Consider the following 26,075-nt stretch of genomic DNA (forward strand, 5'->3'; position numbering starts at 1 on the left):
GTCAGTTATTGGTAAATATGAATAATTAGTAAAATTGTATTAGTACTAGGTTACAATTTACCTTTTTCTCTTGCACATGCTGCAATATCATACTAGTCAGGAAAAATTCCCAGAAGATGCCTATTAATATGTTTTGCTCTTCAGGCAGGTTTGTGTTTAGAATCTCAAACTTCTCATTCAATAGTTAGTGATGTACCAGAGTGGCAATTGTTACATTGATAAACAAATCTTTCGGTTTTGAGGAATACTTTATATTTTAACTTAACACTTTAGTGCGCGCGGCACTAGCTGGAAAAAAAAGCAGGTTGTGCGCGCGGCGTTCTGGGCGCTCAAGCGTAAACACAAAAAAGTTTATAATCTTTTCACGCTCCTAACATCAATTCTCGAGCTACGTTTTTCATTTTGGTATCAATGCGTTGGCAATAAAATTCTCTACAAGATCATGTGCATAAAATGTCACCCAAGCATTTGCTATCCCACCACGAAGTAAATAAACACGAAGATGACTCGCCGTGACACCCAAACAGGAAGTAAATGTTCATACTCTTTCGTTTGTTGCCAGCCTCACAGTTATCCTACAGCGCTTATTTTGATATCACTGAACTCGCAATAAAATTCCCCACCTAGACATATGCCTATCAATGTCTAATTATTTTCCGCACAAGTGTGGGAACTGGGCGAAGCGTTAGCCGTGATTTCAGCAGCGACGACACTGTTGTGATGCAGCGCTTTGAAAGTTTATACTTATTTCACTGTCATGACATTATTTCTCGAGCTACGTATTTCATTTTTATAGCAATGTGTTCGCAATAAAAAGTTCTATAAGAACATGGGTAGAATTGGCCAGCAGAGCGTCAAATAAATTTGCGGCGAATAAAATCTTACGCGTGTTTGTACCCGTGAGCGTAAAAAGTTTTTACTTTGCTCATGTTTTTTCAAGTTTATACTTGATTCACTCCGTTTTTTTTTTTTTTTTGTATAGTGTTCGGAATAAAATTCTCTACACAGACATATGCATATAAATGTAGAATCATGAGCGCGGCCAACACAAGAGTGTGTGGAGTGCGCGATTACCCTCGTTGTGACACCAATTCGATAGTCTCTCCTCTGTTACAATACATTGCCGTTTTCTCAAATAGGCACAGTGCCTATTAGAGAAAACAAAAATTTAATGGCAAACATATTCATACAAACCCCAAGTCGATCGAGTAGTAAATACCCAATATAACACTGTCCGTAAATTTACGTCGTGATCCGACAAGCGGTTAGGGAAACCGCCCGCAAGTCCAAGTCGAAAATCCAGGAAAGTGTTAATTAAAAGGATGAGCCCATAGTTGTCACTAATTAGAAAAATGAAATGTATGTCTACCAACAGCTTTTCTCATGTCATATACCCCACATACTGCCACCAATATTAGTGAAGCTTAGATAGAAAATTGTCAAGGGATTTAAATTTCAAATAGATAAAAGTAAAATAAAATTGTTAGTGGCAACAAGATAATTGCAAAGCAAGAAAATCTCTTAAAAGTACTTTATCACATCTTCACTGCCTATTGTGCCTGGCAAGATTGATAATTAAATTTGTCTTCATATCTGGCAGCATGTAATTCAGTTAAATATGAAGGAAATGGTCTAGTTTATCACTACAGTTATTGTATAAACTTGCAGGGGGTTCATATCAGTTTTAGTCAGATTGAGGGAGAACAAATACATGGTCAAGAATGCCAGAAGGGTACACTGAAACTATTTACAAACTTAATGCTCAAACTCCTAGTTGGTACCTTGATAATAGGAGGGTGGCATGGCTTTCTTAAGATTTGGCGAGTGAGGCTTGTCATGCCTTCTTGATGATGGTAATTCTTCCATACATGGCTACCTGGGTCAAATGAGCATTGGAAGCTTAGTATCCTTGTTGGTCTAAGGAATGTCATTCAGGTTTTCCAGTAGCAACATGTACAGAGTATGGTGTCCCTGATGTCTCATGTGGGTGAGAACTAAATCCTTTACCTTGACCATTTTCAAAGCCATAAACATAATACTGCTCTGTTTATGAATGAGTGAAAATCAGCTGTGATGGCATCGACTTCAGTTATTTTTCTTTATCAAACCTTTGTGCCATCTCGCCCCACAAACTAATATTTTTAAAGTTTCCAAGATAGCTTCTCGCAAGCTAATGTTAATTTGTTATTGTGGTTTGCTCCCAAAGTTCTCATGGCTCTGGTTTTTTTTTTTTTTTTTTTTTATGCTTCTCATCCCTTGATTGAAATTTGTTGGTTATACCTTACTCAAAATGTGCTCTCTAGAAAGGAGGTAATTGAGGTACATTATCACACAATATACAATTATACATGGCAGAAACTGGAAGCCCAATTCCAAATTTGCACGGCAAAATAACAGCATACTGGAACATGAGGTATGGTAAGACATGCAGAACAGACCCAGTGAAGAGTAGAGATGCCATTGGCACAATCAGAGAACACACATTATCAGAGGTTCATGGGTATTCAATATCCTTCCAACAAATATAAGAAATATTGCTGGAACAAGTGGAAGTGTTAGAAACAATTACACAAGTTTCTCACAGGAAATTTCCAGACCATCCAGATTAAAATGACTATGGGTCTGCAGGCCACTCCAAGCATTTTAGATCGTTATCACAAGACAAGGCTGTTGATAACTTGACCAGGCTGGGGGAGGGGGACAAACTCCCCCCCCAAAAAACTCTAGATATACTATCAGATGAGTAGTTTTGGCTTTGCAGCCACATTGATGTTGCCTTCAATAACCTTGTGGATGCTGCTGCTACTAAATATAAAGTTTGTCCCCACGTCCCAAAAGTGAACTCCTAATATTTTTACCATCATTCATAATGCAATCCTCGCCCATTGTATAAATAAATAATGAGCTAATACATATAACGAGTTGCGTACCATTAAATATGACCTCTTTCCATCAAAATAGAGAGCGTGGATTCTGTGGCTAGGTTGTATTGGCCAAATAATTGAACAGGCTTAAACCTTTCTGCATTTAGTTGCTCACCATCTCTTGTCCTGATTATTATTATCAGGAAATTTTGCTCTTCCACTGTTCATCTTTCATCTAGCCCATCTTCTACAGTTTCCATATCACAAATTATTTACTAACTTCCCAAACCCTAACTGACAGTCCATGCATAGAAAACACGGTTGTTTATGAGCTGCTGTGATTGACAGTACATAATGTTTTGTCTATTAGGGATTTTGACATCAAATTGCAATGTATTACTCTAGAGGACAGATTGGTGCATCTGCACTGATGCCTTTCCACTTCGTGAAAATGGAAAATGCTGTAAAGGCAATGCTTGTGCAGACACACTAGGCGATGAATACCTTGACTTCCCTCATGCAATTGAACATTACCAAGTTACTTTTATTTCAGCTTTTCTGACGTTAATTTACATAGTTCATCATAATTTTATCTATTATAGGATTTGGAAAAGCTCTTCATAGAACAACTAGCTTTTTAAGGCCAAAACCTCAAGTTGGCAACAATCATGATGATGGTCCACCTTCAACACGCAAAGTTCTTCCTCAGAGTGCATCTTTGATGGGTCGTAAAGATGCAGTCTTGACTTCTGCCAAACATTCTTCCAATAACTTATAAACCATGATGGTTGAGTTACTATTATTCTGTTGGAGTTGATTGTAAATTAAAGGGTCCAAGTCTTTTGGTTAATTATATTGTAAATTACTTTATCCAACTTTATTTTAATTAATTGGATCTTAGAGTGTTAAATTTAATAAAAAAATTTACAACAAAAAGGGTAGTAAAATATATTTGAAAAATTATATTTTCTATTATATATGTACAAAATATATTTAATGTAGTTTGAAATAAATATATACTGTAACTTGTTTTTTATTACGCTTGGTGGGACAAGGAAGTTGATAACTTAACCCCTATGGCCAAATGGGCGTCTGTCATTGCATTTTTTGTTTAATAATAATAATAATTTAATAAAACATTTGCATGAAAACAACCTTGAATGGGTCTATTTTGTGCAAATTGTTTTCCTGCATTTGCTCGCCCTTATCACGTCAAGGAGTCACTCATTAAGGGTGTGTGTGTATGAGAGGAAGAGGAGATAGTGAGGGAAACCTGGGCACCGCAATCTCCTCCGATCTTGTCGTTTATACATATAGTAAATAACATATCAAATAACATAGTGCTCCGAGGCACCCACTCGGACCTGGCTCCATTTGTGGTAACTTCTTGCTATGAAGTAGCCAAGCTTTAACCCAACTTGGGATAACACCCCAATACCGCCTTTCAATAATGCTGCTTCGAGAGACTCGTGAAGCTCTGCCAACTATATTATGTCACTCCTTGGCCTTTTCATTTGCATGTATTATACAAAAACATACATAATAACCGTTTTCTCCTTTAAAAGGCAAATCATAGATTTCAAAATTTTATTTTCAATTTACATTGCATTTGTATATGCATTAACAATTTACATTGAATTAACAATTTACAGTGCATTAACAATTTACATTGCATTAACAATTCATTAAGAATTCAGCATTAAAAGTTTGTTTTTATTAATTACTTGCGTTTCAGTATATGCATAATGACTATAATTATGCAGCAACGATTAAGCAGATAATGCTAGGATTTTCAAGCATTATTTCATTAAAATGAAAGCAAGAACATCCCAATTAAAAAAAAAGGTTTAAATAAAACAATTAAACAAATACTAAATGCATGTTAACATATTAGAATTAAAAACTAAAATGCTAATTTATCAAAAAAAATGCAAAATGATGTAAAACGAGACGGTAAAGCCACTTCTATTATCAATCCTGAAAATAATCATTACAGTCCAGTAGAGAGAAGTGTTCCTCCTGCTGCAGCTGTCCCAGAATAACAATACTGTGGTTCATCGGTGCTGTATGACCATGTAACTCTTGTTTACACAATCTGGGCCGTCCGGGTGACGAACAATCGCATACGCAAAACTTAAAACTTTTACTAGCAACATGGGATGTCTTGCAATTCGATACTAAGCGTTATAGACAGCTGACTTTGCAGTATGGGATAGAACGCCTTTTGATATCCTTCGTTATGCTGCTATAAATTAAGCATTAGCCAGAGGACAGTGTTAGAGAAAAACTAAGTTTCATATTTAGGCTCAAACTGCTTCGTAGTGGAGCCTCAATGCATTGTAGTGGGGATGTTTTAATTGAGAGTGGAGCCCCCATACATGGAGGTGACGCTTCCTTGCTTGGTGGTGGAGCTGTGCATTTTGGATGTCACGCTGCGCTTCTCGTTGATGGTACACCGCTGATTTGTAGTGGGCCAGTCCTGCTACGTAGTGAAAGAAGGATGCGTCGAATTGGAACAGCGCCGATGGGCCGTGGAGCAGCGCCGATGGGCCGTGGAGCAGCGCCGATGGGCCGTGGAGCAGCGCCGATGGGCCGTGGAGCAGCGCCGATGGGCCGTGGAGCAGCGCCGATGGGCCGTGGAGCAGCGCCGATGGGCCGTGGAGCAGCGCCGATGGGCCGTGGAGCAGCGCCGATGGGCCGTGGAGCAGCGCCGATGGGCCGTGGAGCAGCGCCGATGGGCCGTGGAGCAGCGCCGATGGGCCGTGGAGCAGCGCCGATGGGCCGTGGAGCAGCGCATTGTTGATATAATAATTAACCTATATCTAACTATTAAGACTGTAATTTGCTAAGCTTAAGGAATATTTTAGGTTCAATTCCTGAGGCCATTATGTGCCTCTGTAACCTTTTCCACTACCACCCAGCCAGAGGATGTGTATGGGGCGCATAATGAGTTTAACTAAACTAAAATAAAGGTTCGCTGCTGGCCTTGACAACTTTATTTGGTAATTTTGTATTGTTGCATGAATAGGGCTCAATTACGAGAGCTGGGGCCCTCGATACTTTCCCATTGTCAAGGACGCTTCCTGTCCTTGACAATGGTAAAGTGGTTCAGTTAGTTGAATTCATTTATTATGCACCCCATACCCATCTTGTGGGCGGTAGTGGAAACGGTCATCAGTGGTGATTGACTGCATACCCATCCTAAACACGGTAGTAGATCAAATACCAATCCTATGAGTAGTAGTAGATCAAATACCAATCCTATGAGTGGTAGTAGATCAAATACCAATCCTATGAGTGGTAGTAGATCAAATACCAATCCTATGAGTGGTAGTAGATCAAATACCAATCCTATGAGTGGTAGTAGATCAAATACCAATCCTATGACTGGTAGTAGATCAAATACTAATCCTGTGAGTGGTAGATCAAATACCAATCCTATGAGTGGTAGTAGATCAAATACCAATCCTATGAGTGGTAGTAGATCAAATACTAATCCTGTGAGTGGTAGATCAAATACCAATCCTATGAGTGGTAGTAGATCAAATACCAATCCAATGAGTGGTAGTAGATGAAATACCAATCCTATGAGTGGTAGTAGATGAAATACCAATCCTATGAGTGGTAGTAGATCAAATACTAGTCCTGTGAGTGGTAGTAGATCAAATACTAATCCTGTGAGTGGTAGTAGATCAATACCAATCCTATGAGTGGTAGTAGATCAAATACTAATCCTGTGAGTGGTAGTAGATCTAATACTAATTCTATGAGTAGTAATGAACCCCCATATCCATCCTGTGAGTGGTAATGATGTATCCCATACCCATCCTGTGTGAGGAAGTAGACCTATCCTATACCTCAGCCATCCCATGTGAGGTAGTGAACTTCATACCCAGTTATGAACGGTAGTGGACGCCATGCACATCCTGTGAGTGGCAGCGGACCCCACATATCCTAGTAATTGAGTGGCAGTGGAACACATTACTGAGGCACATAGTGGGCCCAGAAACTGAACCCCCAATATTCGTCTAACTATATACGTATGTCTCAGTATTGACGAGCTAGTAACATAGTTTATTAACATGTGTGTGTGTGTGTGTGTAAACTGCCGTCAAATTTTCAATTTGTAGATATTTCGCTAGTAAATACTACATTAAGATTTTCATATAAATGTTAAATATAATCGCAGATGAATATACGCTTTGTATATGTTTCGACACACAAACGAACAATAACGCAACCTCAGCCAATGAAATATGAAAATAGAGAGAAAACATAATCTTATCATATAGACCAGATAATAGACTAGGCTACCTCCTGGCACGTCTGATTGCTAGGCGTCCAGCTCACCTACCAACATGCTCCCTACAGTTAATGTGCTACTTGCATTACCAAAATATTGTACAGATATCTTCAGGATAGGTAGTGGTATCCACGATGGTCCTATCCTAATTGTACTCAACTAGTTGTAGCTCATCCCCTATATATCAGCCAATGTATAGGTGCTGTAAGATAAATGATGTTCTGCATGCTTATCATGGGTAATCCTTTAGACTATTTGAATTATTATTATTATTATCATTATTATTATTATTATTATTAATCAGAGAGTAATCATACTAACGTGACTGCTTCGAGTAACTTTATTGTGATTACTCTGTGTGAGTTGAAAGAGGAACGTCAGAGGTAGAACATTCCTAGATGACAGTGGCAGAGTGCATGGGGAATGGGGGGGGGGAGGGGATTATGTGAAAATCCTCTCCCAACATCAGTAGAAGCCTCAGAAAATCCTTGTGTGTTCTGTAGAACTCCGGGTTATTATCCTTATTACCATGTCATGGTGTAGTGACTAGAAGCGTAATAGTGGCTTTAGGCATTGTATGTACTAGCTCCTATCTATAAAGCCAACAAACTTTGTAAAATCTCTTTATGTATGTACCTTTGCCTAAATAAAAATTATTATTATTATTATTATTATATTATTATAGTGGCTTTAGGCATTGTATGTACTAGCTCTACCTATAAGTCAAACAATCCTTGTAAAAATTTATTGTATGTATGTACCTTACCTAAATAAAATTGTATTGTATTGTATTGTAAGCATGTGCGTAGGAACACCCACCGCATAGCTTCGAACCCTCATCACTGCTCTTACGGATTTTCCCATTAATATTGTTATTAGTATTTTATTATTATTAATTATTACAATTATATTACCGTCATGTGCGGGCAATAGTCAACTGAGGGTCCCAGGTACTATTCTCGCGGCAGGACATCTGTTTGACCAGCGTTTCCTTACACCTGATGCCGCTGTTCACCCAGTAGTAAATAGGAACGCACATGATTTGTGGAACTAATTACCGCGTAACGGGGGGAGGGGGGGGGGGGAGAAATAGCCTAAGCTGCTCGATCCCTTTGAGATGTATTTTTTCTTCTTGAATTTGGTGGAGGTGGGGTCCCTTGATTGTGTCAAACGTGGGCTGGACATGTATATGAGTGGAATTGTGTGGTTATAAATAGGAGCTGCCTCGTGTGGGCCAATAGGCCTTCTGCAGTTACCTTTATTCTTATGTAGCTAGTTAAGTGTGGTGGCATGAATCCTGGTAAACGTCAAGTTCAAGTATATTTATTGAAACAAGAAAAAATACATCTCAAAGGGATAGAGTAGCTTAGGTTATTTCTACCCCCCCCCCCCCCCCCTGTCTCTACTTCAAGTCCCTCAAGGGGCGCACAAATTCAGTAAGTACAAATAGACAATTAACATTACAAGAATCCCATTTAACATTTGCAGGTTAATATAGTAAGCACCGTATATAAGTGTTACACTCTTAGGGCAAAATTCTTGTAGCTCCTAAGTATCCTGTCTATCATACCATTATCACACATCCAAACAATTTGATGTGATACACTACTTATTTCCTTATTTCTATAGTCAATAAGTTGACACGTTAATACATAATGTTCTAAGGTGTGGGCGTGCGGCATTCTACATAATTTACACTCCTTATCTTTTTCACTGACATCAACACCTTCCAAGTAGACCTTCCTCTACCATAGGTGAAGGACGAATTTGTATTTATTATTGAATAATTCTTAAGTGTGTTACTACTGTCCACCATTGCCATTATCTTTACCATTTCTTCACCCTCTTGGATCATCTTGATTCTTGTTTTTATTTGTTTCAAGGTTATCTGACATACAACATCAACAAGTTTTTTCCGTGGCTCTCTTCGCTATCTCATCAACTACCTAATTCAACAGTATTCCCACATGTACTCACCTAGTTGTGTCTGCAGGATCGAGCATTGACTCTTGGATCCCGCCTATCGAGCATCGGTTCTTTACAGCAATGACTCTGGTCCTATTTTCCTATCATACCTAGTTTTAAAATTATGAATAGTATTTGCTTCCACAACCTTTTCCTTAAGTGCATTCCATTTTCCCACTACTCTCACGCTAAAAGAAAACTTCCTAACATCCCTGACTCATCTGAGTTTCCAGCTTCCACCCATGTCCCATGTTCCACCGGTCCTATTTTCCTATCATACCTAGTTTTAAAATTATGAATAGTATTTGCTTCCACAACCTTTTCCTTAAGTGCATTCCATTTTCCCACTACTCTCACGCTAAAAGAAAACTTCCTAACATCCCTGTGACTCATCTGAGTTTTCAGCTTCCACCCATGTCCCCTCGTTCTGTTACTATTCCGTGCGAACATTTCGTCTATATCCACTCTGTCAATCCCTTTGAGTATTTTATACGTTCCTTTCATGTCCCCCCTCTCCCTTCTTTCTAGTGTCGTAAGGCACAGTTCCCTCAGGCGCTTCTCATACCCCATCCCTCGTAGCTCTGGGACGAGTCTCGTTGCAAATCTCTGAACCTTTTCCAGTTTCTATATATGCTTCTTCAGATGGGGACTCCATGTTGATGCGGCATATTCTAAGACTGGCCTCACGTAGGCAGTGTAAAGGGCCCTAAATGCCTCCTTACTTAGGTTTCTGAATGATGTTCTAACTTTTGCCAGTGTAGAGTACACTGCTGTCGTTATCCTATTTATATGTGCCTCAGGAGATAGATTAGGTGTTACGTCCACACCCAGGTCTCTTTCGCGCGTCGTCACAGGTAGGCTGTTCCCCTTCATTGTGTATGTTACGTTGTTGGGTTGATTAGATACACAGTGTTTAGTGAGTTTCATATTTATTTAGTAGTCCTGGATACAGCAGTGTCGTAGACGTTGAGACAAAGCCTGGAGCAGAGCAGAAAGCTGAGTGAGGCCGGAGTCGTGGAGCTCTTTGTGGGAGAGCGTGGCGGCTCAATTGGGTATTGTGAGTGTCTGAACTCGGGGAGCGAGAGCGTGGCGGCTTGATGTGGTCGTAGTCTGCTGTCTGCTCTGTGTCGAAGCTGTAGCGTCTTGGGTCGATTAGAACTGTACACGCCGAGTGCTATATTGTTGACTGGAAAATGTACTGCCCGCTATTCAGATTGATTGATGAAGATTAAGCCACCCAAAAGGTGGCACGGGCATGAATAGCCCGTAAGTGGTGGCCATTTTGAGCCATTACCAGTATCAAGAGCTGATACTGGAGATCTGTGGAGGTGCGAATGCACCCTGCATGACGGGAGATGTCTCCCTTGTGAATGTGTTAAGATGAAGATTAAGCCACCCAAAAGGTGGCACGGGCATGAATAGCCCGTAAGTGGTGGCCCTTTTGAGCCATTACCAGTATCAAGAGCTGATACTGGAGATCTGTGGAGGTGCGACTGCACCCTGCGTGACGGGATATGTCTCCCGTCAAAAAAAAAAAATAAAAATAAAAAAAAATAAAAAAAAAAATGTCCGCTATTCATCAAATCGCTTGCTTATATGGTGATTACACCTCAGCTTCCTCCAACAAGATGAGAAGAGTATTACCTGTAATTGGGGAAAGGATTGTAGCTTCTGTAATTAGTACTAATTAGTTATGCTATTAAGATAATGAGATAATGGAGCGAGTATCTCATTATCCCCATCTGAAGACTGTTCTGTTCTCTGAAGAACAGACTGTTCATCTCGGCTTCCAAACTCTCATGGGGTATATCCAACATATATTCCTAAATATTTATATATATTAACTCTCTCTCTATATTTTTACCGTCAGTATTTGTCAATATTTGGCCTAGGAAGACCTCGATAATTCTAACAGGGTGAACTCTCTTGTCATTTATAATTTGTGCTTTTTTTTAACTATTATGTTATAAGAATTAACTGATACAATATTCATATCTAAATTACGACAATAATAATAATAATAATAATAATAATAATAATAATAATAATAATAATAATAATAATAATAATAATAATAATAATAATAATAATAATAATAATAATAATAATAATAATAATAATAATAATACGACTGGTCCAGTGGTACAATATGCGGCTTGCACTGCCTAGGTCGTAGGTTCGCGCCACCTCATAGCCCTAGAGGATTTTCTTAATAATAATTATAATAATAATCATAATAATAATGATGATATAATAATAATAATATGCTATTTTGATTTATTATAGGCATTAAGTGAAAGGAAATGTTGCCCAAACGGTTGTGTCCTGCTGTGGCAAGCGAACCCAGACCCTGGGCTATGACCCGACTGGGCTGACTACTGCGCCATAGGACCCATTGGTTTTGATTAATTATACGCTATGCAGTGACTGTGCTCCTAACCTTTCTATATGAAGGATTACACATAGTAAATATATAGGTGATGGACGCTAAGCTCACCTAATAAATCTATCTCATAGGAAGGTCATCTGACAGCTCCAGTCTTGTAGCCTATGTTAGCAAACTTTGGGTACACTATTACATAACTTTAATGCTTGAGGGAATTAAACAGTTGCAAAGCTCTAGTTATCTCATGCTATTTGGTCCTAGATCATCGAAGACCAATAATAATAATTATAAAAACAATAATGCTAATTATTGTTCCTTTAATTATACAATAAATATTTCACATTACCCGCTCAGCTGATTGGGAATGAACCAGGTGTGCCAACAGTCGGCTTGTCTGCACCCGTCTTGTGCCAAGAAGGCTTCAGTTACTAAAACTTTACCACTTGGAAGACTTACATAGATAAGAATAAGAAATAGTCATTGGTAAATATGAGTGCACTAGCTTTGCATTATAAGTAGAAGTATACAAGAGGAATCAAAATGAAAGTTGGGGGGTGTTGGCACACATGAGAGCAAAGTTTCACAAATATACCGCCAGGTAGCGAGAAGAAAACAAGAGATGTTTGGGAAGGAAGCTGCACACATTTTTTAGTCGTGTGAGTTAATTTGGGTAACTTTTGGGTGTTTGAGGCGTGTGGAGAGAAGCAGAGAAGCAGTAGGTAAGGTTTTAGAGGGTGGTGGTGGGCGAGGAAGGGAGGGGAAGCTATGTGGGGCGCCTGTGGCTGTCACCTGGATCGGAATGTTTACGCTATACAGTGTAACACGTAGTCAAGTGGCTGGGGGGGCCTCCACAGGTTAGGTGTGGGGGCGGCCGCCCCCTCCTGGCACACACACAATGGGTCCTGGAGGGGGGGCGGCAACCCACTCCACACGTGAACAAGTAGAGTCCAGAAACATGCTATATATAATAATTCTCACACTCCACACATGAAATTTAAGTAAATATTGTTTTGTAATTCCAATAAAAATAAAAAAAACATCACTCATCCAGAAGGAACATGTCTGAATGATTTGGTTTGGATTTGTCTTGTGTTTTCTACACTGACAAAAGACCAGTTTTGTATGTGTTGTTTTTTATATATTAAAGTCAACCATGTCTGTTCTTGTGTCAAGATTTAGTGGAAGATGGATGGCCAACTCGTCATACCCATTGTTCCTTCCATAGAAAACTAAAATTATATTGTATCCAAACACATTGGTGACCCAAGTATTGATCCCTAATATTACTGCCTTGGTATCGATATAACCATTATATTGTTACTTCGCTTTCATGAAGTTATTGGGTTTCTTTGTGTTAAGGATCCATAAATAAATGCATTTCACTATGAAAAAGATATGTTACTGTATTTTAAATGCGGTGTAGTATTAGTGCATTTAAACATAAATCTCTCACAGAACTTCTGTATCCTATATTATTTAGGTACATAGGACAATAGGTTTTTTTTTTTTTTTGGTCGAGATATCCTTGCCTTACCTTGAGGTGGTTTTGAGGATCAGTGTTCCAATGGCCCAGTTTCTGACCAGGTCTTCTGGTTAGTGGTTTTGTGGCTGTTTGTTAATGCTGCTTGCAGTCTGATGTATGAATTACTGTCCAGTTCATCAGGTATCCTTCAGGTGTGTTTATAAAACTCCCTTTTGAACACCATAAAGGGTCGGCTAGTTTTACCCCCTCATGTATAGAGGGAGGGTGTTAATAGAATTCTCTCTTAGCATACTTATTTGCATTATTACTTTTTAATGGGGCCGCTTTGCATTTTCTGCAATGCCTCCTTGTTTCATTAGCAATTATTTCTGTGTGCAATTTAGAACTAGATCCTCTAATATTTTTCCAAGTGTAAATTCTCTTGCCTGGGAAAGATATTAAGTAGTTCCAATAATTTGGATGTTTTATTGAAGGGATTTTGGCAATAACAGTTCTTTGCACATTCTTGAGGTCAGCAACTGCTCCAGCTCTGAATAAGGCTGTTACTGTGCAACAATATTCCAACATAGATACTGTAGATAGTCTTTAAAATTATCATCATTGATTTGTTATCTGTTGTTTGAAAGGTTGCTATCCTGCTTATCATTTTTCTTGCAGTTGTGATAGGTACTTTATTTTGGTCTTTAAATGTTAAGTCTCCCAATATGATTTCTTCCTATACTGTGGTGTGACTTGACTGAGTTTTACAATATACTGTATTTGGTTTCTGTTTTTATTTACTTTTATCATATTGCTGGAACTTGTCTTTATTGAACATCATGTTGTTTCATGCGGCCCTTTGAAAGACTTGGTTGACATCAGTTTGAAGGTTTGTTATATTCTCCATTCATTAGTGTCAATCCTCAGAAAAAATCCTAGTGTCATTTGCAAAGAATGACTCAGTACTATAGTTTGTGTCCTTGTTTATGTTTCATATAAGAATAAAAAGAGTACTGGAGCCAGCACAGTACTCTGGGGAACTTATCATTTCAAGGTGGATGATGTCGATTTTAGTTTGTTAAGAATACTGTATTACTGTTTGGGTTTTGTTAGGAAATTAATGATCCATCTTCATACTTTGCCAGTAATTCATTTTATGCACATTTTTTATGCAATTACACCATGGTCACATTTGTTGAAAGCTTTGTGAAGTCTGTGTATATCAGAGTTTTGTCTGTCTTTCATGGCATCCAATGCCATATCACAGTGGTCTAGTAATTGTGAGAGGCAGGAGCCCCTGCTCTGAACCCATGTTGTTCAGGGTTATGTGTACATTGTAACTTGTGTTTTGTGATTTTACTTGGCACACTTTTATGATGTGTGATATTAGTGCTATTGGTCTATAATTCCTGGAATCTAGGCCTAGAGCAAAGTTCATGGGCATGCTGTGTATGGCTACCTCAATGTCCAATGGAGTTAGGATGATATCCAATATATGAATCAAGGGTGGTGTCACATTCATGAAGAAGTCATATGGGTTGGGGATCTTCAATGTGTTTAGAGGTTCACTGAAACAAGAGTTGTACTGTATCTTCAGTATGTCACTTGATTCTTTGTCATTTGTGAAAATTCCATTTTCCATTGTGCAAAGATGCCATACTAGATAGCTTTTATCTAGAATTTGCATATATGAAATATTTTGGGTTCCTTTTGATTTCACAGACAGCATTTTCTTTTCTTTGTCCTTCATGGATTTTGTGATTCTTGCAGCTTTAGTTCGATCCTATTTCTCTACATAACTTTCTTGTTGCTGACAAGAGAGTTGGGTGCTTGAGTAGTTCTGTGATTTGTTTTCTTTGCCTATAGAGGGAATGCTGCAGGTCAGGAGGGAATGTGCAGGTCAAGTACAAGTACAGTAAGTTTATTGAGAAAATGAAATACACTTCAAAATGATAGAGTAGCTTAGGTTATTTCATCCCTCTATGCAGGTCCATACTTGTCTGGATTTCAATTAGATTGTGATATGAGTAATGTGTAGCATATGCTCCTCACACAGTGTTCTTTATGTGGTTTTCAGGTGACAGTTTTCTTTCCAGAACCTCACTCCTAGATCTCTTTCTTTATCAGAATTCATTAAAGTTTTTCACATAATTTGTAGGTTTCTGTGTGGCCTGTTTTCTCCTATTCTACTGTCCATAAATTGGCATTTATTCACATTCAATTCCATTTGCCAAGTGTTGCTCCATACACTTATTTTGGTGATTGGTTGTGGCGTAGTGTTGAATTTCTACACAACCAGTATGGTGGGTGATTGTTTACCCGAGTTGCTGCTCTAAGTAATGGTTGTTGATACTGGTATTGTACTTATTGATAGAATTGACATTTGTACTTTTTGTTTTATTTTTATAGACCTGTGCTTGGGCTATTTAGATATAAAATAATGTAATGTAATCCAACATAAAATAACCGATACTTAGATCAGAAACAGCTCAGACTACCTGGATTTTTTCGTAAATGTGATTCGTGCCATTTCATGAAGTGCAGCGAGCTGCTAAGTTTTGTTTAATACTGTATTGGAAATAGAATGGTCTTACCTAACCAAATCTCTCTCTCTAGGCTAACTTAGCATTGCCTAGTATTGTACATTAGCCTTACCTTACCCTTTCCTTTCGATAATTCTGGGAATCGGCGTCCCTGTGGCCCTGGTCTCTGACCAGGTCTCCTGGTTAGTGGACTTGTCAAACAATCTATTTAATGTGGCTGCTCGCAGCCTAATGATTCACAGCCTGGGTAATCAGGTATCTTTTCAAGGTGTAGCTGAGAAAAATTCAAAATTAAAGTGACCAAAGAATGTAGCAAATTCTATAGGAGTATCAAAATTCAGAGTGTAAAGAGTTTAAAAGTAGTTAAACAAATAACAAGAAAAAGTTCCTCTTCATTCACAAGTGAGGAAAGCACATTATAGTATTTAAAATAGTAAATGACTTAATATATAAATCTCTTATAAAATTAATTTAGATTATTTGTGGAATAAGTTTGTTATTTTATTGTATACACTAGTTCAAATGAGTGTCTGCTGTTGCCCATACTGTTTGTCACTGCCCAGAATGTCCACTTGCCTGAGCTGGCTTGTGGCAGCCTGAGCCTCAGGCATCTGTTCTTGCAATCACTGCTCACTGTACAGTACTGTATATCTTACTATAATATGTAAAGGTGTATTAGTAAATAGTCTTTTTTTTTTGTAAGTACAGTACAGTACAGTATAATATATGTTTATCCCAATTTCAGATTATTCGTCTTCAATGATGACTTTTCTACATATGCTGTGGCCAGGCTAAGGATGTTTTCCTTGCGTATAGTAACAGTTGACCATTATCAGGGGACGCCTGTAAATGGTTTGGATCCCCAGTATTCGACTTTTCGGGGAGCTCCAGTAAAGCGTGTTCCAGTGTTACGTATCTTTGGTGCCACACCTGCAGGTATGTCTTGGCTCATTAAATTAATATTGTGATTGCAGAAATGTTACACAGTTCTTTAGTGTGAATAAACCAGCAAGATTATTTACAGCAGTTGTCGTTGATAACTTACAAGTAATACTGTATTCATATTGTGTGTGCTTCATTAGTATGTGTAACTCCTATCCCTACAATTGTACATTACTCTTTTGTTTTTTGTACGCACATTCTTTTGAATAAAAATTATTATTAGGATTATTGTTGTTGTTGTTTAAATAAAATGCGTTGAATATAAAATTAAATTTCTGACACCCAGGACAAAAGGCCTGCCTTCACATCCATGGAGTTTTTCCATATATTCTGGTCCCATATGATGGAGCCGAGCCTATCGCCCGTCTCGTGTATACTCTGGCTGCTGGTGTGGACCGGGCGCTTAACATTGCCTTGGGCCATGCTACTTCCAACACACATCATGTATATAAAGTTACACCAGTGTCTGGCATGTGAGTATTAGTGTTCGAACTCCCTTTTATGGTGAGGGACATTTTATTCTTTACTTCATACAATGGCAATGGCAAAAGTGCTATTGGCTGCCCTGTCTAGTGGCTGTATTAAGACAGGAAACTCATGGCTTTTTTCTTAATACAGCAGTCTTCAAATGTTTTGTTATTTTTATTGTTTAACTTTAGTTATGGATGTCGCAATAGAATACAACAATATGTAATTTTAATTATACATAATTTGTAATAAAAAAATTGATAGATATTTTTTAAATCATTAATAGTTTGTGTTAAAAACTATTATATTTGAGTTAAGATATTCTGAAAAAAAATTCAAGTTGGTTTAGATTTACTGTAAGCTGGGAAGTTTCACATTATTGGGGACCGGGACTCTGCTAGGCTTTTTGGCATACGCCTGGGCCGTTGGCTGACCTTTCTCAGGATACAACCCACAACAGGTACCTAATTACTCCTAGATGAATGAAGGTATTAGGTGTAAAAAAAGTGAACCCAGATGTCTCTTCCTGCTTAAGAATTAAACCCAGGACCAATCGGTTGTGGGTTGACTGCAAGATCAGCTACATATCGGAGGGGGTTTTGCTATTAACTAGTGGCAATCATTTGTTCAGTTTATATATTTAAAAGGAAATAATTTAAAATTTTAATGTGTAATGAATTTTAATACAATAAAATTGTTGTATGTTGTACTATTATTATTTATTTGTTTGTCCATTCATAATAATAGGGAACTCTTATGTTATGCATGTGTTTCTGCTTTTAAATTAGAATGAGCATAAAGTTCTGTAATTGATATGCATTGCATTACCCTCAGGTGTTCAACACTTGAAAGTTTAATATGAGTGTTGCATGTTTATTTTGACTATTGGAGTTAAGTGTATGGACATGGCAGTGACTATCATTTTTTTATTTCAGATAAAACCATAAAAGTGATCACAAAATTTTGCTAAAAAGTGTTTTTCATTTCAGACCATTTTATGGATACCATTCAAAGGAGCACCAGTTTCTTAAAATTTTCTTCTACAATCCACTTATTGTAAAAAAGGCAGCAGAACTTCTTCAAGTAAGTATTTAAGCTTTGAATTTTATTACATAGTTTATAATTGTTACTGTTATTTTTACTGCTGCTGTTTGTCATTACGCTGTGTATAAATATTGTCTTTATACAAGATGTCCCAAGATTAAATACTGTATCTGTTTTTATGAAACAAGATGAATCTATTTAAAAAACCCACAATTTCATGTTTTTTACCTAATTATAATACAAAAGCAGAAAGATTTGTAAATCAGAAGTCAAATCTATATTTAGAACTTTCAATGTGTGTTCTGTCTGTATCCCTGTATATTTCAAATCTAACCTTAGCATTGCAAAACACATTTTGAAGCATGTCATTAGTTATGTCCTGCACAGCCAGCTGATTGTGACGATGTACCTCTGTTTTTATGAACCCCCATACAAAGAAATTTAGGGGCAAGATCAGCTACATATCGGAGGTGGTTTTGCTATTACTGTACCTGTAACTAGTGGCCATCATTTGCCACTAGTTAATAGTCAAATCCAGAGAACACAGAGGCCAAGGTCGAGGCTCTCCACATCCAATCCACTGATTGGGAAAGCATCTATTGAGATGTTCTAGAACAATTAGTGTATAATGACATGGTGCTCCATGTTGTTGAAATACAACATTATCAAGAATGCCATCGTCAAGAAGCTGTGGTTCGAGAAACTGCTCAAGCACATGAAGTTAGATGGTATCTGGTACAGATGCTTCATGAAAGAAGAATGCCCCCCAAAATTTTGGATTTAGTCATTCCAAGCTACTTGTTAACTTTTGGAGTCTGCCATGCTATGAATTCAGATTTTTTTTTTTTGAGATCAGTTTTTGATTCAGATCGGACTGGATATAACAACTGTGTTGATTGATATTACCACATGTGTGGAAAGTCACCTCATCTCTGAATAAGATTTTATCCAATAAACCTTCATTATTAATTTGATCCACAAATTCTGAATGCCTAGCTGCTCAATTTGCATACTTCTCTTAATTTAGAGCATGCGGTACATGAATGTGATGAGCCTTTTTCATCAGTGTTAAACACAAGATTCTATGAACTGTTGTCTTGGATATGTTGAGTCTTCGACTGGCTTTCCTAACCGACGGTGTTGGTTTCTTCCTCAAACAATTGTCACACAACTTCAATACCGTCACGTTCTGATCTTGGGTGTCCTTTTCCCATGTTGTTGTGTACAGGTCCAGTTCTTTTAAATTTATTAACAAGTTCTCAAATCAATTTTGTCTGTAGGACTGATTCTGTGAAATTTCCTTGTAAATCTTTCTCTGATTTCATTATATCACAATCCTTTCATATGGGATGTCACAACGAAGGTGCATTCTTATGTATTTGTTGTTTGAGTTAAGGTTCTGAAACGAGTTGAAATAATTTAGAAAATTTACATTTAAAACACATTAAACATGATAAACATTAATAAACATGAGTTTTTTTTTAAATTCATCCAATTTCATAGAAAAAATTGCTAATTCTGGGACACCCTATATAATATTCAACTGCTGTACCTACTAAAGTAACCACAGTAAGCTGTTCCTTTGTACAGCATATTTATAAATATAATATTATATTTACAACTTAAATTGAAAGATAAGTGTATTATAATTGGTATAAGAATGTTAGGTTTATTTAGACTGCTGAACACCTGTTTATTACAGCCAGAATTGCAAATATCCATATCAGTTGTTATGAATAAAGCTTCTGATTATTCATGAAAGGCTGTGATATATCTTGCAATTATCTTCAGTGAATAATTAAATAATTCAGGGGCTAAACATTCTAAAATGTTCTTTACATGCATTTTGCTTTTGTAGCAGTTACACTATTTTTTTAAATATTTTTTTTTTATATTTAAATATTAAGTAAATATAATTTATTTGAAAGCATATCACTTGATGACTAGATTTTGCAGATTAAGAATGAGAGGAATGTTATGGTGCAACAGGGTTTATTGCACATTATTTACAAGGGTACTCAAGTTCATCATTTTCGTATTGATGCCCTGGAATAAGTTCATTCATATTACAGTGCAATCTCAATTTGGCAAATCTTATTTCAGCAAATATCTGATTTCAAGACTCATTTTCCAGGACAGATATACTCATCCGCTTTGATGAGCAAGTGTTTGTTAACTTGGTGGAGCAGGGGATGTGGGGGTTTGCTTAGGAAGTAGGCCAGAGTTCACTAATCTGTGGGAAAGTTGTCCATTATATGATAGGTCGAAATAAGAATTTCACTCGGTGAAATTAGCCCTTAGAGCATGGAAAATGTTAGGGTATTAATGGGAACACTAAGACAATCAATAGGAACCATGAGGAGGTTTCAAACTTGCTCACTTGGTACTCCCAACCTAGCACCCTAGATCACTGTTAGAAAATCCTGCTCATTTTTCTCATTGATACATCACGTTAATGTGATTTCATTACGTGAATGGGTAACACACTTAATATGGCTCCAGTCATGTTTGTAATGATTTTCGTAGATGAATGCAACATTAGAAGACAGAGTTGGAGCCTTGGGAAATCCATTGGGCACATTTGAAAGCAAATTATGTGAGTTTACATTTTGAAATGTCATGGGTTTTGTTCATTAAAAACATTTTGAAAAAGAGGTTTTGATGCTAGGGCATGGGAAATATACCAGATGTGATTAAGTCTCTTTACAGACAGGTTCTTTTTGTAGATGTCCCTCATATAATAGGTTGAAATTAAAATTTCATTCAGTAAAATTAACCTATAGAGCATGGGAAAAGTAAGTATGAATGGTAGCGCTCTTAAAATCATTCCATTCACGTTTTTAATGATTTTTGTAGATAAATGAAACAGTATTTGAGAGAAATAATGTATTTTTCCTTTCTTAAAATTTTTTCATCACCACCCAATTGCCTCCTGAAGCATCTATAGTTGCTATGAACCCCTTATTTCAAATTGATCCCATATAGTTCGGTGAATCAAGATTTCCCTGTAATTTACTACTGTACTACAGAAAAGATAAATTTTTTTTTAGTTAATTAACTTGACAAATATTCTAGTTTGCTGGTATTTTTAATGCATTGCCACCATTGAATGCCATTCATAATTCAAGTTCTGAATTATTTAATGTTTTCAGATGGTTAGAGAAATTTATTGTATTTACTATTGTGTTATAGTTTGAAAAATATTTTCAGAATGGGGTCATTCACAATAAAGTATACCAGCCACACGAGTCTCATGTACCATATGTGCTTCAGTTTCTCATGGACCATAATCTTCATGGAATGAATATGATACACATGGCAACATGCAAGTTCAGGCATAATGAAGGTAAGCATAAAATGGTTATTTTAGTGGCTTCATTCTCCTCTATCACAACTAATACCTAGTTTCACCATATCACTCTACTGTACTTATATGTGCATTCCTAAATACTTACATTTATTTAGTACTTTATTATTTATTTGTATGTATTTGTCAAAAGGTATGTTATTATTTAATAACAATAGAACAAAGGGACACGGATGGAAGCTTGAGACTCGGATGTGTCATAGAGATGTTAGGAAGTATTGTTTTATTAACATTAGGGTAGTGAGTAAATGGAATGACCTAAAGGAGCAGATTATAGAGGCTAACTCCATTCATAATTTTAAAAGCAGGTATGATAGAGATATAGGCCAGGAGTCATTGCGTTAGACAACCAACGGCTAGAAAAGTGGGGTCCAAGAGCTAGAGCTCGATCCTGCATGCACAAATAAGTGAGTTCATAATTTCAGCATTCTGGGCCAGGATTCAATAAGCCTTTATGCATTTACCTACGAACCTGTATATCTTTTCTCAATCATTGGCAGCTTTGTTTACATTTATTAAACAGTTTTTGAGGATTGAAACTTCCCAGTCAAATGTTGTTATTGTTATAAACAACCTCTTAGTGCCTCAGAGCTCTTAATTAATAAATGTAATGAGAGCCGCGTAAGAGTGACAAAAGATGTACAGGTTCGTAAGTACTTGTGTAACTTCTTGATGAATATGGCCTCTGAATTTTCGATTTTTTAAGGCTATAACGGTATCTTATTACTTTGAAGTTAGGAATGTGCAGTATTTCAGTCATGTCTTCAGATTCATAATTATGATCTCCCCTCATTGATCATCTCGATGAATACTTTAACTTCTGCAAGATCTTAATGGGGTTGTAGGAGAGGAGATGAACACTCAGGGGAGAGTGACAGTTTGCACTGACATAAAACTGTGTTTGTGATGGGGGCTCATTCTTTATTACCTCTCTAATGTGTGTTACAATTTCATAGTGTCCTTGATTTTTCTACCAGCCTTTTTATTAAGTGGAGTGTGTTTTGTCTTGGGGTATATCCATAATATTTGTTGAGAAATATGGCTGACATGTGTACTGGGGGATTCCTCCCTTGATCAGCTGCTTGACATAAAAACTGCTGTTGTTAGCTAACATATTCAAGGTATCTTTTGCATTTTTCTAAATCATAGGGTATGATAGTCTTCAGTGCCCATGCATGCCTTGTGGACATTGAATGGGTCACCCCATTCATGCGCAAAAAAAAAAAAAAAAATACATAAGTGGTTGAGGCAAGTGGCAGCACTGGTAGGAGTATGGAAAATAGTGTTTCCCTGAGTCAAGTGGAATAAATATTCATGAGTTGCATGTATAGGCTACTGATTTTAATAAATTTACTAATATATTGTCCCTTGTGCAGTTGACTTGCAAGATAAAATACTATTTGAAAGTTAAATTTTTTAGATGTTACTAATTCTTCCATGAACCTCATTTAGGGCCCGATGATGCAGAAATGCTCTCGGCACCATCCCCTGCTGGCATACCAGAAGTCTCTCCATCATCTATTCAAACATCTGGAGATGTAAGCAGCTCCTTGCGTCCAAGTACCAAAATATGGACTAGAGAGAGTGTGCCACAGCACCTGTGGCTGCCTGAAACTGTTGCTAGAATGTCCAAGTGTGAACTTGAAGTGGATGGCCTTTCTTCAGATATTCTGAACAGATTGCAGATTGGAAGTAAGTGTGTTTAGTGTCTATAAATCGGTTTTAATTTCATATTGGTTAATGATATTGAAGTAGCCTTATTTATTTTGTTTTTTGAACACAAGGTTGAGTTACATTGGTGAAATTAGTATTTTATCAAATACTGTAGTCAAAATTAGGGATGTTTCAAATGTTTTGTTAAATTAATACTACAGTGTATAATATTTTAAGGTCCCTGTATTTCCTATATGAAATGTAACATCAATAATTTAACTAAATCTAATGTAAAATTTTCCCTTTAGCCTCTGGAGAAAAAGCATAAGGTGCAAAGAGCAAAAAAATTTATTTTACTTTGTAAATCCGAAATGGTCTTAATGCAAACTAAAATATGTTGAAGATTGTAGGCAGGAAATGTGAGAGAGCTTAATGATTTAATAATGTCAAATGTTAACACATCAGACATCCAAAGAAGACAAGCGGTGTGGTAACTGTGAATGACGTTTGTTTGTTTGTTTTCTTTGTTTACTTTTGGGGAGTTCTGTTTCTCTGGTCTTTTTTTTCTTACTTTCTTAACATGTGGGGTTTGTTTTGGGATACCAACCTTTCTGGGTGTCTAACCCTGGTGAATGGCAGATGGAATACCCCCAAATACAAGGGAGTTTTCCTAGGGCCATTGCTCCCTGTGCCGCTCTGAGGTGGCCATGTTCTGGCTAGTGGACTCCAGTAGGCAGAACTTCATTGACTGAAGCCCCAGACTAATATAGTGTATATGTGTCCGATAGCTCCAGGGAGCCGAAGGGGTTCCCACAGAAAAATGAGCTGATAATATACTGTACACTCAAACCCCTGACACTCTTGCTATTTCCCTTGGTTGCTTGTTCATATTTCTTCAACTCTGCAATACCCATATACATAGATCTTTGCGGCCAATGTTTCTCTGACTACCTGGTTGTTGTTTTTGTATTTGGGGTTTTGTTTTCATTTCTTTTCATTCACTGGTGTTCTCGTCCTGTTTCGACGGAGGTGGTTTGCTTCTTATTAGGCAAACTTAGGTTGTGTTGGTAGTCCTCCTCTGTTAACCCCGAGGTTTCATACCTGCTGCTGTTTGTCAGTTTGCCTGCTACCTGAAAGGGTTCTACTGTCTTAGTTGGCCCCCGGTGCCTGGGCTTCCCGTAGAGCTAATTCACCCTACAGGCCCTGGTAAACCCTGTGGGCTTGGTCGTACAGTGACTACTTTTTCTGAGCTCACTCTTGCCTTGTGTGAAGTAGAAGGTTGTTTGTTGTCCCTGCCTCAGGGAAACGATCATCCGTAGTGCCTCCATCACGCTGTCTGTTGGGTCGGGGACACCACCAACCCGGAGTCTGGCTTGCCTTGTTTCCCACTTGTACTTCACCACCTTACTCATTCCTTGTCTGAAAAGTTAGGCCTGAAAAAAGCTTTGAATTTTATATAAATGCACTTTCAGTATATATTTTGGACTGGATTGAGTACTCAGTATCTCCCTAGTACTTTTAGGATTGGTTCAAGACAATTTGAAAAGTTTGTTGCTACATAGGTGTTGAATACTGAACTTCCTTGTCTGCCAGTGTAACCAAGGGTCAATAGGAGCTTGCTTTGGAAAGCAACATTTGTCTACTGCTCAGAAAAGTTTTTACATACACTTGAAGGTTAATTTGTTTGTCAAGTTTCATTATGCCTCACTCCACTGCTAGAAACATTACCATTATACGACTAGTTATGTGCTTATTCATCTAACTTTTCTTTCACAGCTGGAGTAGCTACAAATCCTGGGTTGTCGTACATTTGGGAGGATGAAATAGAGAGGCGCGAGGCACGAGGGGGATCACGAGAAGATCTTCAACCACCAGACTCTCCACCAAGGACTAACATCACCACTTCAGATTCAGAGCTATTCTACAGATCAGTTTTAAAGGAGAAATTGACTGCTCTTCTTGTAAGTTTATGTAGTTTGTATTTCATTACGGGTAAAGTTAAGTTGTGGTGATCTTCAACATTCATCAGTATGTCACTTGCATATATTATAAACATGTTTCTGTATGCAGTTATACTTTATAGAATATTACTGTTGCATATTACATTTGTGTATGAAAATTGCCTTTGAGAGATGCAGAAGAAACAAAATATTTACACAGTGTATTATATGCAAACTATAATTTTTAAAGGAAAAGTCAGTGGAACCCAGTCAAGAAGTACCAACTGGAGCTTGTTTGGCTGCTGTTACTCCTGATGATTCAACCCTGGGCCCAGCTACAGCAGTAGATGTTAGTGACCAGGAACATACTTCATCTCATACAGTTAGTCATCAGTAAATTCTCTCTTTACATCACTTGGTATTCCCAGTAGGGATACCTTATGCTTTTGTTAAAATTATTAGTTTATTTTTTCAAAAACTTGCATTGTGTAACATCTGGGAAAAGCAGTTGTACTGTATATTGGTTTGAAACTTTTGGTGAGGATTCAAATGGTCAGTATTCCTTCCTCCCTGTATTTTTTAGAGCTTTCATTTTCAGCTGGGTACTTACAGCTACCCTCTGTGGCTCCAGGCCTGACACTGCAGTTTTCATTTTTTTCTGGATGGCATTTAGCAATTTGGTCATTCAATGTATAATGTCCTGTGGTCATTCCTTTGGCCTCTCTTTCTGCCTGTAAGGTGTGGAACTCTCAGGATCTGAGAGCTGTTCTACTTCCCAAGCTCAGTCCAGGGCCTGACTTAAGAGCTTGGTCCAACAGGCTGTTGCTTGGAGTGGCCCGTAGGCTCACATATCCACTACTGCCTGGTTGCTCTAGCACTTCTTGCAGAAAAGTGTCCTTTTCACTTGAAGACTTCCACTTTTGTTTTGGCAATATTTCTTATACTTGCTGGGAAGATATTGAATAATTGTAGACTTCTGATGTTCATACTGTGTTCTCTGATTGTGACTATGGCACCTCTACTCTTCACTGGCTCTATTCTGCATTTCTTTCCATATCATATAATCCAGTACATTTGTTATTTTACTGTGTAAATTTGGGACCTGGCCCTCCAATATTTTACATTATATATTATTTGT

General features: G+C 37.6%; 4 protein-coding genes across 8 annotated transcripts in view; all 4 read left to right on the plus strand.

Annotated features, from left to right (window-relative positions):
• LOC123754326 (uncharacterized) overlaps positions 1 to 3,889 on the plus strand; it is a 30,993-nt gene extending 27,104 nt beyond the window's left edge. For both annotated transcript variants that reach the window (XM_045736625.2, XM_045736624.2), the window contains exon 17: positions 3,467 to 3,889. In XM_045736625.2, the coding sequence (XP_045592581.1) occupies positions 3,467 to 3,642 (176 nt within the window). In that variant the 3' untranslated portion in view covers positions 3,643 to 3,889. The remainder of the gene's footprint in view (positions 1 to 3,466) is intronic.
• Positions 3,890 to 5,388: 1,499 nt separating this feature from the next.
• LOC138366028 (postacrosomal sheath WW domain-binding protein-like) lies at positions 5,389 to 5,667 on the plus strand. The gene has a single exon (XM_069326749.1). It carries the CDS (start codon positions 5,389 to 5,391, stop codon positions 5,665 to 5,667), a length of 279 nt encoding a protein of 92 aa, XP_069182850.1.
• A 430-nt stretch (positions 5,668 to 6,097) lies between these two features.
• Positions 6,098 to 6,439, plus strand: LOC138366029 (uncharacterized). The gene has a single exon (XM_069326750.1). The coding sequence runs from the start codon at positions 6,098 to 6,100 to the stop codon at positions 6,437 to 6,439; it is 342 nt and encodes a 113-aa protein (XP_069182851.1).
• A 5,482-nt stretch (positions 6,440 to 11,921) lies between these two features.
• Positions 11,922 to 26,075, plus strand: part of LOC123754324 (mucin-3B) — a 100,808-nt gene continuing 86,654 nt past the window's right edge. For all 4 annotated transcript variants that reach the window (XR_006772377.2, XR_006772376.2, XM_045736621.2 and 1 more), the window contains exons 1-8: positions 11,922 to 12,174; positions 16,269 to 16,459; positions 16,752 to 16,938; positions 17,923 to 18,016; positions 21,188 to 21,323; positions 22,797 to 23,036; positions 24,774 to 24,958; positions 25,188 to 25,319. Coding sequence is in view for 2 of the 4 variants with exons in the window: in XM_045736621.2 (XP_045592577.2) it covers positions 16,321 to 16,459; positions 16,752 to 16,938; positions 17,923 to 18,016; positions 21,188 to 21,323; positions 22,797 to 23,036; positions 24,774 to 24,958; positions 25,188 to 25,319 (1,113 nt within the window). In the remaining 2 variants the exon portion in view is untranslated. The remainder of the gene's footprint in view (positions 12,175 to 16,268; positions 16,460 to 16,751; positions 16,939 to 17,922; positions 18,017 to 21,187; positions 21,324 to 22,796; positions 23,037 to 24,773; positions 24,959 to 25,187; positions 25,320 to 26,075) is intronic.

Source organism: Procambarus clarkii, chromosome 18, assembly GCF_040958095.1.
Source record: "Procambarus clarkii isolate CNS0578487 chromosome 18, FALCON_Pclarkii_2.0, whole genome shotgun sequence".
In the NCBI taxonomy this organism is placed as follows: Eukaryota; Metazoa; Arthropoda; class Malacostraca; order Decapoda; family Cambaridae; genus Procambarus; species Procambarus clarkii.